Source organism: Takifugu rubripes, chromosome 13 (genome assembly GCF_901000725.2).
Source record: "Takifugu rubripes chromosome 13, fTakRub1.2, whole genome shotgun sequence".
Classification (NCBI taxonomy): Eukaryota; Metazoa; Chordata; class Actinopteri; order Tetraodontiformes; family Tetraodontidae; genus Takifugu; species Takifugu rubripes.
This window is the reverse complement of record NC_042297.1, coordinates 5,688,169-5,703,626: the sequence shown is the minus strand read 5'-3', so window position 1 is coordinate 5,703,626 and position 15,458 is coordinate 5,688,169. Positions and strand designations below refer to the sequence as shown.

Here is a 15,458-nt window from a genome sequence, read left to right as displayed (position 1 = left end):
GGTAGAGGTAGAGGGAGAGGGAGAGGGAGAGGGAGAGGAGAGGAGAGGAGAGGAGAGGAGAGGAGAGGAGAGGAGAGGAGAGGAGAGGAGAGGAGAGGAGAGGAGAGGAGACCATTTCCCAGTGGGGTGACAGAGGCCTGTCAGGTGATCATTCTGGACCCCGGCAGCCTCGTCCTATAGCAGCATAGGTAAGATGTTAACCTAATGATTAGACAACCCCCTAAGTATGATAATTTGTCTGTCTATGATAATAACTGCAACTACAGAATTAGTGATAATAAGCTTTTTCAAAGAGGTAGGTTTTAAACCTAATTTTAAAAGTAGAGATGGAGTCAGCCTCCCGTACCTAGACAGGACTCCTCAACAACATGAGCTCACATCACTTCAGTTCTCACAGCACTTCACTAACTCCCAGTTCATTTTATGTTGCCTTGTAAAATTTTAGTCATCCCTTTTAAAGCAATCTTTGGATAAGCTCCAGTTTCATCTTAGCTGAATGTTTATACCCCTGCTCATCCTGCACAATCTTCTGATCAGTTTTTACTTTGTTCCTATACACATATCAGAACAAAAGGGTATCAGGCCCTTCAGGTTGTGGACCTTACACTGTGGAATACTTTGCCAGAGAGACATGGTTAAAGTCTCTGAGATGGAGGACCTGACCAAATATATTTATCACTCTCCTGCCTTTTCCTCTACTTCATAGTTAAAAAGTTCATTCAATGCATTATTCTTACCAGTGATTACTATTGCTGTAAATCTTGGAACGTGATCATAACTGACTAAAGCCCATCCAGGGGATCTTTGTAAATCAGTTTGAAACCCAACATGCAACAAAACTTAAATATACAAACGAAGTGAAAGTGATAATCGAGGATTTATTTATTTATTTTTAAATAGCTTATCATTGCACAAGATTTGAATATATGTCAAGTCGTGACATTCTTTAGTAATTTACCCATGTTCTCCTTTTACATAGAATTCTCTAATCTGAGCTCTGATTCATTTTTTCCCCCCTAGTTGTTAACCTGTGGGGTTGACACCTCCTGGAGATGATCCTGAAAGTAAGTCATTTAGGGCAAAGGTGTATTTCAGTCATTTTCCCACTGTTATTGTGTAACCTATCATGATCACAAGAATGAAGATGTGAATAGAGTTTGAGCTCCAAGTAGGCATCTAAAAAACTGTTTTGCCAGTAGTTGATAGATGATCTCATACGATACTATCTGTGTTTACACATCCTTTTTAACATTTAATATAATTACCATTTTTTCCTATCCCATTCTATCTGTCTTTTCTATTCAGAAGTCTTGTCAGTATCAAAGACTTGTGTTAATATGCAGATTTTCCAATGTAGTGTCCTCTGCTTGTGAGTTTCTGTCACTGCATTGAACTGCAAAAATTGTTAGACTTACTGTAGATTCAGCTGAAATACATTCAATCATTCATACCTAAATAAGTCTAGTTACTTTTGACTCAAGCAATTAAGCCTTTTATGAGCTGTATGTATGTAAGAATGGGGATAGATGCCTATAAAGCAATATGTGCCAGCATATTATATACAATATAATGTATTGTCATAATATAATGGCAATATGTGCCAGCATATATAAGTGCATCTCAGTGTTGCAGTGACGGAAGGATAGTTCCTACACATTCTCCAAAGCCCACCCGATATCCATCTCCTTGACAGTAACCTAGACGGAAGAGGAGGGACATTGTTATAATCAAATACATTATTATCAAGATCACAAGTGCAATTATATTAAACATAGACTGTGGTTGTAAAAATAACCTGAACTTGCAAAAATGTAAAAAAAAAAAAAAAAAAAAAGGTGCACATGCAAACTTTTTCTATTCAGTACAGCTTCTCTACTTAAGCAGAGTCAAAGCAGTGGTGTGAAGCAGGCCGTTTTTGTGATCCAGTGTCAGGCACTGCCACCGATTCCAGACAGGGCTGAAAGACTATTGAATCCACGTTCGGTTACTGATTAAATGAATCTGGGAGACAGGTATGTTAAACAGTGACTATTAAACAGTGACTATGCTTGGACTTCTTTTTTTTTGCAGACCTTTTTAGCCCAAACAAGCCTTTTCAGAATAGACAAGTATAAATAGGAAAAAAGTAAAAAGAGGTAAATCAAAACCAGCACTGTGATACGCAAGAGGAACAAATGTACCTGCTCAAATAAGGGTTATAGCTGCCTAAATATGTTTTCTTCAATAAAAATAATCCAATTCCATTTAAAAGCCACTGGGAATGTTACCAAAATAATATCTGAAATGTATGACTTAAAGCACTGTATATCTTTAAATAGATGTCTGTGGTGCACTGTAACCTGTCATGGTCACTTCATCTCCATCCTTCAAGAAGCTTCTTATCTCTTTGTCTCCCAGGGTGATGCTCTTAGATCCCCTCCATGACAGCTCCAGCATGGATCCAAAACTCTCAGCATCCTGGTCAAATTCAGGACACATGGTACACTGAATTTACATGAATGTTTGTCATTTACTAATTTACTGTTGAGTTGTTGGTTCTACTTTAATATCATTTTATTTAAATGGCTTACACCTATAAAGCATATCTTCTATAAAACTACCTCACTACATTCAGGGACAGGTAGCTCACTGATGTAGATGTAAAGTTTGAAAGACAATTCAGTTAGATTTTCTCTGCAACATAGCTGACACATTTCTTTCACTATGTTCCCTTCCCTGCGACTGCCTATATGAGGTCAGAAAAATGCATTAGAAAAAATCACTTGCAGTCTTTATTAATAATGGGCATCAGACTATGTACATGCAGGCACTCACAGGTCCACTGATTGTACCAGAAGCCATCAGGTCTCCTGGTCTGATATTACAGCCATTGACTGTGTGATGGGCAAGTTGCTGTTTCATGGTCCAGTACATGTACTAGTGAAAGGAAAAAAGTGAGTAAGCAGAATAATCAAAATGCAAATAATCTATAGGGAGTATGGTGAGAGCCTACAGCTAAATTAAAAAAAATGTATTGAAAGGTCTAAGAGTTGGATTAGTCAATTGGATTTTTTTTTTTATTAAGGATGGGCGGGGCATCAACATGAACATGAGATAATGACGTCATTTCAGGCAAAAAAGGGATTCTCCTGACATCTAAGGCACAGACTGCCCCTGTAATGTAACTTTACTTCATTGATTCTCCAAGGTAGGTCATTTAGTTAAGGACATAATTCTCTTTTAAAAAGGCAATCAGAGAAATGAGTCACATTTCTACAGCACTTAGCTATGAAGTCCTTTAGACAGGAATATTAGGACATGAACTCCAGGAGACCTAAACTGCTTACAGTATGTAGTTACAGTTCTCTGATGTGCATGTATTTGTATGTTTTCAGATGAGTAAAAGTGATGAACAGCCACATAAAAGTCAAGCCATATACATAAAACTACCATTAATCTGAGTGTGTTGTGTGTGAATAGCAACAATATTGTAATGGCTGTGCAGAAAAGAAACAACTAACATTTCTTTAAAAGCTGTTGCCTAGTGCTATCAGCATGTTCCGGTCGTGTGAGCATGGCTGTCATCTTAGCCAGCATCCTCTTGTCTCCCAGCTTCTTCACTCAGTCCAGGAAACAGTCCAGGATCACATTATTGGTCTGAGATTATCAGTGGTCCATGGTAAAAGAGGACAACTCTCTCCAGTCTATTCATCAGGTGAGATGTCAGCACTCCCTGGCTGTATCTGTTGAGATCTTTTGGTTTGGGGGATATTTGGCACTAGGACCTAGCAGGATGTTCTCCACAGCTGTGGAAACCTGCCCAGCATCAACCTCACGGCTGGCCAGTACAGACCTTGAGGAGCCAAGATGTCCCAACGCCATTAGGACCTGTTGCCTCACTCACCTTCCTTTTTCCTCAGCAGGGACATTTATTGCACGGTTGTGGAAGACAGACTGGGGCTGTGGTTAACTAAGCAGAGGTCGGAAAAAAGGGCATTGAAGGGTGGAAGGGGGGAGCCAGGGACAGGTTGCAGAATAGTTCTCTAATGTTGTTCAGAGGTTGTAGTGGGGGGAGGGGCAGACAGCAGATCCACAGCGGTGGGAGTCAGTGGGGGCAGCAGCAGAGAGGACTGAGTGGGGGAAGGAGCAGGGACCTGATCAAATCAGTTATGCCACTTTTCCACGCAGCATGCCTCTACACAGTACGGAAAATAGATTTAGATTATTTGTTGACCTCTTGTCCCTGTCAGCCAGGGTCTCTTTGTGGTCGGAGGTGGTGTTTTGGTCTCTCTAGGAAACGCCGTTGTTACACATTGTCATTTGTTGTCCACATATAAGTTAATTTAGTTTGTAATAGTATCATTAAGTTGCTGAGTAAGTAGTTAAGTTAAAACAGTCCTTTAAAGCCTCCTCAGATCATCTACTAAAACTAAAGGGTTAGTGGGAGGGGGGGTATCATTTTTTCTGGTGGAGTAGGGGGACATAAGGAGCTACACAATATCGGCTTTACACCGTTGGAGTCAACATGGTATGGTACAGTTGGAGACAATATCCAGACACTTTACAATGTACAAAATCCATAATGTAGCAAAGCTTAAATAATCAAGTTAAGTATGCACACAGAACGTACCTGCAGTAAACAAAAATAACTTTAAAAGGTAACAACAGGCTAAATTTATGTTATTCACAGGAACTAAGCAATCACAAAATACAAGAAGAGGACAAGATAGCAGTAGCAACTAACTAGCCAGCTCATTATCTGCATCTACGAAGCATCTTTAAATATAACCTACTTGTATATTCAAAATAATTTCAGCATGAATAGAATAGGCACTTCAAAAATGCTGAAAATCAAAAAACTGTCCAGCCTTCTGTCTAGTTTCAAACAACTCCAAGGCTAAACCACAGCCAACTTCTCTCCTGTTGCTCATGGTAATGGTAATGTAAATCATGTCAAGTTGATCAAATCACTTCTGGTCATTTCTTTGACAAACGTACAGTCCTTCCAGTTTGTTTAACTATGTTGCTTGATTGACCAAAAATGTGTTTTTAGCCTTTTCTGAATATTGCATTTATGTTCAGCGGTTCCTCTCAGCAACCATTTGAGACTCGGCAAACCTCATTTCAGGTCACACGATGTATAGGTCCATCTCCTCTTGTCTGCCACCCAGCTAAAAATCATATGTATCTCATTGTTGGACCAGGGTATCACCCTGCTTGTATCCTTTAGTATTCATTTATAAAATAGTGACGTACACACCGTGTTGCAAAGTTTTAAAAATTGTGGGTACAAAGGTCATTGCTAACTGTGTTTGTGCTGCAATTGGGTCCTTTCTGGTTACACAATACATTCCATAATTCTATACCATATGTTGTATACCATATGTTTGAAAGTCTACATTTTTTTCATTCTACCAATAGTGTCAAACTGCAATAAGTCAAACTGCAAAAAATCTTGACTAGCAACTATAAAATTAAAGTGTGTTATGTGTAGAGCCTTACCTTAAAGTTTGACTTGCAGATTGTCTTTGGCTGTTGCATGCCTTGTCCTTGAAAAATGTAGGTGATAAATGATATTGTTAACTAATAATAACATAATGAAAATAAAATAGTATTAAAAATAATTTGTATTTTTGTAGAGCAATGGATCTCAATATGCATTTTTAAATCTGATTTGAGGAATGAATGTTGCACAAATTAATGAGTTACTTAGTTACCACTTTAGTAACTTTTTAACTGCTTTACTACTAAATTTGTGACATGTGTGTGTGTGTGTGTGTGTGTGTGTGTGCGTGTGTGTGTGTGTGTGTGTGTTTTGTTATTTCTGCCAAAAATTTATATAATAATAAAAATAATCTACTACCAACTATTTTATATATGTAACAAAAAATGTCTACATATGACCATCTGTAGGAAGACTACTACTAAAGCTAACCAAACTAGTTGGACATTATAGTCATTAAGTGTTTTACCTTTAATTGACACAAACAAATTAATGTTGAAAATGTAAGGATCATGATGTTGGAGGTAGGGAAGGGGTTTGGGCTCCTACAGGGTGAAGAAAAAACCAAACAAAGCAAGCATTAAAGCATGTCTTAAATCATAACAGTCTATACAAACCAAACCGGGTATACTTCAGGGCATATTTAAATGAGAAACTTAGTCAAAACCTTTTTTTTCTCAGAATGTGATCCACATATTCAGCAAAAGTGACCTCTTAATAAGAAGAATAAGTGAAGAATAACAACAAGATTAATGACTGAAATAATTGTCAATAATGAACAAAACCTGTACAAAAACAATATCCTTAATCCTAAAGAAATTATAATTACGCAACAACAATACTGTCATGCAGTGCTCTTCAAAACTTCAGTGATCTTCAAAACTGAAAAGTTCAAAACTCCTGTTGTCAAGTTGCAAAGGGACGCTCTAGTTTCTGAGCAGAGGTTACAAAAAGAGAATTAAAGTTTGAAACTAAAAATTCTGAGTGTCTTCCACCAGCCTGATTTCAAGGATATGTACATATGGATTACTGTATACACAAAAATGTAAAACCCAGGTCAGCAGGTAAATACTATGATTGCAGAGTAATGTGAGGTTATAAATAGTATGGGAACTATAGGAAGGCTTTGTGCCTTCCTATAGTCCCACAATTCAAACTTAGATTTGGGTATGGTAACCTGGAGTTGTAGGACTAGATATAGGTAAAAGAAAAAGGGAAAATCTAGCCAGATTCTATACTGAGTACTGGTCCATTACATTGTATTAGACGTATAAAAAATGATTACAGTATATACTATATATAAGCCGATAACAGGCTCATGTAATACCTCGTATGGCACTTTTCCACTACTACCGTACTCACTCGGTAAGACTTCCTCGTCATGGTACAGATCGCAGGCATTTCTACTAGAGGTATACATGTGTACTGTATACACCAAAGTTAAAGAAATATTCAAATTGAAAATATTCCTTTTTACATTGTGTAATTTGTTAAGAACAAACCAAAGTTAAAAACAGTATAAAAACACATGGGGAAATGGCCAAACAGAAATGTCCTTGCCTTAGATATAAATGATATGAAGTTCATTAAAGTCTGAATACACTTCTAATTAGTAATTGTCTATTTTGTCTTGTCTCTTATTGTTTTAAATTTATTTAATATCTTAATCCAGCTTTGCAGAGATTTGTTTGTTGTACCAATCCCACCCCCCCACCCCCCGAGTATCCTGCACCTGTGTCCAAGTACCTTTCTCCCCACCCATGTGATAATGAGGCAACCTCCCATGTCAGAATGTCTCGTCTCTGTACTCCATGTCTGCTTAATGACTACAATAATGACTTACCTGGATAGAATTGGGTTCTACAAAGGGCAAAAGTGCTTCCATAGGTACAACCCAGGGTGAGATGGTAGTTCCAAAGTTCTTCCCCAGGAAAGGGCCCAAAGGAACATACTCCCATGCTTGGATGTCCCTGGCTGAGTGTAACACAGATATTATCACATAAATATAGGTTGTGATTCTGAAATGATAAAGGTGATATCAGGTTATAAGACCAACAAAAACAGTCAATGTTTTTGTACAATTCTAATAAATATACATGAAGAATCCATTTAAATCGCTATATTTTCGGATAATGTATAACATGAATCTAGTGGTATTGCTACATTTCTCATGCTTTTTACACATTCAATGTCATCGCAGTGGCTTGGGTTCCAACATGAGGGTGAAGCAGTTCACACACATTCAATAACCATGATGTTACATTTGAACACTTTTTTTTAACCATTTTTCCCAGATAGATACATTATTCTTAAAGTTGTCTTACCAAATAGATGTTTAAAGCAGTGTAGTCCATTACTTATGATGGCTGTGGCGACTAATGGGGTACTAGATTGTTTTGTACATTTGACCTCCTTGAAGTATGTTCCAAAAAACTAGCAACTGTGTAATTATATCAAAATATGGTAAGTAAACATTATCAGAATATAAACAGACTAGAATATAACCTCACAAGCGAACCAATACAAAGTACACCCCAATAGGCCAAACAAAACCTCAGTTTTCCATTTCCCCCTAGATGCAAATTTGGTACTTTAAAAATTTACTGCACTGAATATTTTACAAAATATTCATTTTTAGGGACCAAAAAGACTATGTGTTGATGACAGAAAACTGACATCAATACAAACTCAGTAATTTCTGTTATTGGTAAGTATAATTACTACTGTCTGTATTAAATGGTTGATATTAGTTTTTATTGCCTAATAATAATCAGTGATTTTGTGATGTGAGCACAGCATTACAGGCTATCTTTCTGATGGATATAACAACAATCCTACTCTCCACTAAGTAGGCCTGGCAACACAACTCATTCTCTGTCATCTGGGATGAGAGCAGGCTCAAAGTTGTAGGGCTGCAACTGTAGTATGTGTATTTGTACACATTTAATGACCCCTCCAGGTCAGAATCAGAGATTCTTTTTTTTCTTATTTTTTAGATTCAACTATATATGTGTTGTTCTCGTTCAGCAGTTTTTCAGATGCAAAAAAATCAATTTTCCTGCAAAAATACTTTATTAACCTCAATAGTGTATGTATAATTTTACAAAAAAATAATTATTTTGTTAAACATTGATTTGAGGTCATCTCTATCCTGGAATATGGTCTTTAATTACCTGTTCACAGTGTCTCCTGTCAGAATAATACCTACTCAGTATGTACTGTATGAGCAGTGGGTGGTACTAGTGATTTTTATTTACTAATGGTTGAATACTTGTATTTTACTACTTTAAGTCTTTTATGTGTGGTGTATTATTTGTTCACGTGCTCTTTTTTCTCTCCTCAAAACCACATAGAAAAGACTTGTAGACATGTTGAATTGTGCAGAGAATCTTACCACTCCAATCATTCATGAGCACCATGCCAAAGATATGTTCATGGGCTTTTTCAATGGGAATGCGCTGTCCAAGACTAGTCTGTCCTCCCACAAAGAATGCCTAGTTAAAAAAAAGACATTATAATAAATTAATCAAAAGGTGGTAACAGATGGCAAAAAACAATTTTAACGTTTTAACATTAGTTTATTTAATTAGATTTATGCATTCTTACATAGAACCGACCTTCCAAACAAGGCTGCGTAATAATACAAGACACAAAGCCATCCATTTTCTGTTTCCTTAGCTTTATAATACGATATAACACACAGCATGTATGGTGCAACTGTTGTAGCCACTCTGGAAAGATGTGAAACAATCTATAAAAATAACAATAACATATGTATATGCCTGTCTGCATATGTTTTCAGACTCTAACTTTGAGCACTGTTTGTGCAACATTTCTTTAGAAACGGCACTAGGACTGCAGTGGCATGTGAATGAGGAAGAGTTCAAGTTTAGAGCGTCATCAGAGATGAAAAGGTATGTTAGCCATCTGTTCCCCTTACAGTGCCCTGATATTTGAACCTACGATATGTGTGTTTACTTTGAAGAGATTAGAGGAGACAAATGCTCAGCGACTGGACAAAAAGAGGTTGGAAAATTAAAATAATGTTGTAGAGAGTGTATTATGTTTTTTACATATGTAATGTACCTGTTGTTGTGTACCTCAGTAGTAGTACTCGGTTTATTATAATTGCTTATAATTGCTTATTGCAACACTAGAAACAAAGCACTGAGAGTGCAGACTTGCACCAAGCAGGTCATTTCTCCACAAATTAAACACAAAACTGATACAAGAATTACTTGGAATACCTTCAATGAATATGTCTGCCTCTGTTGCTTGTCTTGTATTCGATGGTTAGCAGATTGAGGTGGAAGAATATGAGCTGCCTCAGATTGTTAAAGTTATAAAGGAGCAGGTAATTTCCCTACATATCGTGACTTGCACCAGTAATATAGTATATACTGTATATAGGGAGTAGGAATACAAAGTTACATAACATAGTAGGTTGTTTTATGATCAAAGGTCAAAGTCCCTCTGGAATCTGGTACCAAAATTCAAACAAGGCTTATGTTCAGATGTGCCACATTTGATTGCATGAACCAATAAATCTACTATTCTATCTATCTATCTATCTATCTATCTATCTATCTATCTATCTATCTATCTATCTATCTATCTATCTATCTATCTATCTATCTATCTATCTATCTATCTATCTATCTATCTATCTATCTATCTATCTATCTATCTATCTATCTATCTATCTATCTATCTATCTTGGTATTAAGGAGTGTGTCTAAGATTGTTGAGGCATAAAAAAGGCATATGGGTTTTTAACCATAGCAGAGAGAGGCTTGCTTTGACCTTGAAAATAAAACGTTAGAAACTTGAATCTGTAAAATGATGACAGTCCCACTAGATGGATGACTCCATGGCTGTTTTAAATGCTTTCTTTCAGTAAATAGGCGCAACACTAATCCTTTTTAAGACATGGGAAAGAGGAGGACTTTATTCATTGAAACATTATGGACAAGCAGGTTGGGTAAATTTAAACTAATATTTACCATCTCCAGCTCAAAATCCAACTGCTGGGAGGGACCAAAAACTGGAGGCTTTGCTGAAAGACAAAAAAACACACACATGAAGAAGAAAAAAAACTTCTTTTCACTAGTCAACAATTTTCCTTCATATATAATTCTGATGGTGTCGAAGCTTTCCCTTCAACTTTAATGGTCTTTACAATTCGTGACTTTTCTTGTGCAGTTTAATGTGTCTGATAGCTGAACCAGGTTTCCACTTGGCAACTCTGTAATAAAGTCTAGATTGGTGAAATGCACCAGTGACTGTTGACCTTCTGGAACTTTCTCCAATTTTTGGTTATGCCACTCATCAAACCCCTTGTCTGATTGTTCAGTTTGGACAGATGACCAACTCTGGGAAACATCATAGATGTTGACTCGAGGTCTACCACAACAGCCGCACAGAAATTGTTTAAACACAAAAAGGTGAACATCCTCAATGGCTGAGTCAATGTCCAGACCTGATAAGATATCTAACTCAAAGCTAACTTAAGAGGGGCAGCTAAAGACCAAATCCCTGTTACTCCCTGTTAGCGTGAGAGGTTTTTAAAGAAAAAATTTGGAAAACTGCAATGGTCATCTTACTGGTCTAGTGTTACACTGCGGATGAGTTTGAAATCCTGTTTTTAATTGGGTATTAATTTATAAATCTTACAAATAAAAAATATCTTACTTTGGTCTGGTCTCATTTGGCCAACAGGACGGTGGATTTCAGTCCCAGAAACCACGACAGATGAAGCTCTACCGTGATATCCTACTGGAAGCCTCAGCCTGAAATCAATCAATCAATCAATCAATCAATCAATCAATCAATCAATCAATCAATCAATCAATCAATCAATCAATCAATCAATCAATCAATCAACCAGCCAGTCGGACATCATTGTGGCACAGTCGTACAGCACAGCTGCCTCATAGCAAGATGATTCAATGTTTAATAGGCCCAAACCTTTCATGTTATCTGACCACAGATGAAGGGAAAAACAGTGTTGTTGTTGATAATAATTTTATAGGCTTAGGTCATATTGTCTTGTCTGGTATGGTCTGATCGAGTCCTCATCAAGAACATACCAATTTGGCATGAGAGCATTGTCCTTCCCCCGGAACATGATGCCAACATTCGTCGCATGATCCTTGGAGGAGTAGAAATCTGTATAATCACCTGAGGATTATAAGGAGAGCAAGCAGAGACATCTGGTGACAAACACATTATATTAATTATTTTTAAAAACTGATTGTCTTTGTTCTATTCTGTCTTGAACTACCAATTAAACTCACAAGTTATTATAAATGAAGGATGTAAGGTTATGTTATTGATCTAATCTACCTTCAGAAAAGACGAATGTAATCTTTACATGGATGAAATCACTATGTATTGACACACCACTGCACGTATCCCTATAATACAGATTTTGTGTGTATAAATCTACAATATGGAGACAGAGACACTCACCAATATTAGCAGGAAGATGCATCGTGGCTACACTTTGATTGACAAATGCACTAAAAGGAAAGAGACAAATGCTTTAGGAGATAATAGTTTTGTAATACAAAACATATACAGTACGTATAGAGAAAAACTGAACTTTAAAGAACAGCCTGATTTTCAGTAAACAATAAATTATCCTGTTTAAAATTCCAATAATACCTTGTGTGCAAAGAAATTAACCCTGACATTTCAGATTATTCACATTGAAATTTGATTTTTAGGGAGTTAAAGAACACATTGCTCTAAATATTGATTGAAATGGCTATTAATTGCATTGACTATTGAGATTTCTGTCCTAACAGGTAGACACCTGCTTTCACCAAAGAAAAAAGATTTGGGGTAAAAAAAACTCCTGAAAAATTGCAGGCCCAAGTGGACAACCCAGTCCTACAAGGTCACAAAGCTAAGGAAACAGAAAATGGATGGCTTTGTCTGGTATACACAATAGTTGTGACCACAATTGGCACAAAAATTGTTATTTTTCTTCTTTAATTTGTGCTACTGTGCATCACAGGACCTCTTATTGTTTCTGGTATTCAGAAGATTGAGCATCCTTTTTTTCAAACTGAGACTCAGTGATAATACTGTGCTACAATGAGATCTGACCTTGAGCGAAGGCTGACATCATCTCTCAGTGTGCTTTCATTGGCTGACAGTAGCATCTGCAGTGTCTTCCTGGCCTCCTGCCATGCCTCATAGCCAAGCGCCATGAAGGCATTTAATGTGGGCTGGTGAGAGAGGTGAGGACACAATAAGCAGCCTTCAAATAATCACTTAATAAAGTAATATTCAGAAGGGTAATAGTCTGCTACAGTGATATTGTATCATAAAAGACAATGCATAATTTAGAGCATATTTTGATAGCTTATTTTATACTAAACATTTCCTCAATAATTTGATACAATATTGTGCAACTGCTACAATACCGTATATTGGAGAGAATGTCACCAACAAAATACGTTTGTTTTATATTCAGAAGGGGGGTTAACCAATTTTTTCTTCCACTGTAAGTACATCTATTAAATACTATTCCTGTTTAACTTACCTGGTCAAACACATACTGATGTTTGGAAATCACAGGCCCTTGAAACAAAGACTTTATCAGACTCAAGTCCAGAATCTGGTCTCCAATGGCAACACCAATGCGACGTTTTGGCTGAGAAAATAAATGTAGCCTGTTAAATTTTGAATGTAGGTGCTTTGTATGCACATTTCAATCCTTACCAAGTCACAGATAACATTGTCAAACAGATAGCTGCTAAGTATATTTTTTTATACATGCATTTTTTTTATTTATAAAATTTGTTCATGCAAAGATTAAAAACAACATTCAAACTTAAATTGTGCCTGATTGCACCCAGCTACTCCAATTCTATTCTGCTCCTCCACTTCTAATGTTTGAAGTTGCAATTATAGAAGTCAAGATCATTGTTTCCAACCATTTCCAGCTCCACCACAAGAAAACAGAGGCAGTTTATTAATGGATTGGAGATACAGTATTACCCCCCAATGAGCCTTGGGTCTGGCCTCAGAGTCTCTGACATGACTGCAATTGCTCCCGCCCCATCCAATTTCAATATGTTAAAGAAATAAAGACCACCTACATTGTTAGTTGTGGAAAATATTCCATATGGCAGGTTGTTGAATGAGAAATGAGAGGTTGCATTAACTTTTATGAAGGACATTTTTTTTATATATAAAATTTATACCACACAACAGGAGAAGGAGTGAGTGAAAGACCAGGCAGCAACGCAAATGGTAAAGGCAAGCACTTCCAGATGTGCAGCCCTGGGCAGGCCCACCCCAGCAAAGCCAATCACAGACTGCCTCAAGTAACCACCCTAAACCGAGTTATTGCGAACCAGGAAAGTAAATGACCAAGCAAAATTATAATTCATACAACTGATGTGCTGTAGCAAGAGCTACAGAAAATGATCTTATTCCAAAAGTGTATGTAATTGTAAATGTTTTAGCTATAAAGGTAAAATACATGATGAAAAATATGTGTCTTGCTGATTTGACATTATACTGAATTTGTTATGTTCAATAAGTCAGTGTAAATTCAGAATGCCATTTGCACCATCAAAATATATACAAATACTACTAAAGGTGCAGGTGCAGCTTAAGCATGCAGTGATGAATCGTGCACAAAGCAAACAAAAAAACGGGGCTCTTTGGTGGAGGGGAGGTGTTGACCTTTGGAAAGAGAGAAAGAACACAGTAGTTAATCATATGAAATCGCAAAGTCGAGAACACTCGAGTTACGACGGCAAGGACAAAACTATTTGATGCTGGCCAGCCAGTCTCAGCTGCACTAAAAGGCAGCCTGATGTGACAGACAGACAGATCGAGACGGCATGTAAAAAACATGTATATTTAAACTTTAACACATGCACAAAAGGTTTCACAAAAAGCTTTGTTAAAAACTCTATGTAACCTTCTTTGTGTGTGTGTGTGTGTGTGTGTGTGTATGTGTATGTGTGTCAAAGTTTGGGGGGGATTAATATCAGAGTTAACATTTCTATCCATTTTTGTGTGGTTCCCTTAGCTGTTGCTTTCCATCTGCATGGTCAAATGTAACAGATCTTAAGAAAACAGTTAGCTGATGTTCCAGGAATGCACTTAACTAACTTTCACACACTTGAAAACAGGTTGAAGCTGACACATGAACCATTGGATTGATTGAAATGAACTGCAGCTGCAACTGGCTGGCCAAACCGATGGTCCTCTGTGCAGCACTGAAGAAAAAGACAGTGAGGAAGTAGAAAAGACAAAAACAAAACCTCCACAAGACCCCTCCATCACCTCCAAGAATCCCCTAAGCCATCGCATGTGTCCATGGGGGACATCGCTATTGGGGGCCATAGAGCACTTCCCCACGAATCTATGCAGCTGATTTGAGCCAGTATCACACCTGCTGAAATACAGCACCCTCTACTGTTTATCAAGAGACACTGCCTGGCCGCCTTTCCCAACCTGCCCAAAATAATAGGCTCAACCGACTAGAGGGTGTTGATGAGCCATTGTCCCCAAACAACAACCCTAACAGTAGTCCAACAGAGAGGTGTTACAGTGGTCCCTCGATTCCCTATACATGTTTTAGTGGATTCTAGTGCAGATGATAGTTTCATTGAACTCGCGCTAACATGCCCATGGTCAAATGACTTTGTCCCCATAGCGTGATGGAGCAATGTTTCTATTTGAATAACTTTATTGACTGTATACACTTGTGTACTGTTTGTTATCATCTTAAGCCTTTTTGCCAATGTTTGATATTTTTGCTACAAACTGAGGTTTGTTAAACATCAAAGAGCTCTAGAGAGCATTCAATTCTGGCTAGATATAAGATCAAAATTGTTACGTTCTGGGTTTTAACAGGACCCGAAAGCAGGCAAGAACACAGTGATGAAAAGTCCAAAAATAGGTTTTATTTAACCAACACAAAAAGGGAAGCACTAGTTCAAACTTC

The 15,458-nt window shown here is 37.3% G+C and overlaps 1 protein-coding gene across 1 annotated transcript; it reads right to left on the bottom strand.

Annotated features, from left to right (window-relative positions):
* Positions 1 to 858: 858 nt before the first annotated feature.
* fah (fumarylacetoacetate hydrolase (fumarylacetoacetase)) lies at positions 859 to 13,763 on the bottom strand. The gene is made up of 14 exons (XM_003969457.3): positions 13,594 to 13,763; positions 13,035 to 13,145; positions 12,596 to 12,717; positions 11,954 to 12,003; positions 11,572 to 11,662; positions 11,174 to 11,271; positions 10,486 to 10,538; positions 8,877 to 8,976; positions 7,326 to 7,456; positions 5,952 to 6,027; positions 5,482 to 5,528; positions 2,815 to 2,916; positions 2,340 to 2,457; positions 859 to 1,697 (listed from the first exon to the last, which is right to left on the bottom strand). Exons 1-14 carry the CDS (start codon positions 13,672 to 13,674, stop codon positions 1,621 to 1,623), a joined length of 1,257 nt encoding a protein of 418 aa, XP_003969506.1. The 5' UTR covers positions 13,675 to 13,763; the 3' UTR covers positions 859 to 1,620.
* Positions 13,764 to 15,458: the final 1,695 nt, after the last annotated feature.

What these genes read in the sequence shown, in the direction of transcription:
- fah (XM_003969457.3), bottom strand. Translation starts at nt 13,674, where the DNA reads ATGTCCTTCATAAAAGTTAATGCAACCTCTCATTTCTCATTCAACAAC. An exon ending in AATGCTCTCATGCCAAATTG is followed by an intron (nt 11,272 to 11,571) that starts GTATGTTCTTGA and finishes GATTGATTTCAG; the next exon opens with GCTGAGGCTTCCAGTAGGAT. An exon ending in CCAAATGAGACCAGACCAAA is followed by an intron (nt 10,539 to 11,173) that starts GTAAGATATTTT and finishes TTTGTCTTTCAG; the next exon opens with CAAAGCCTCCAGTTTTTGGT.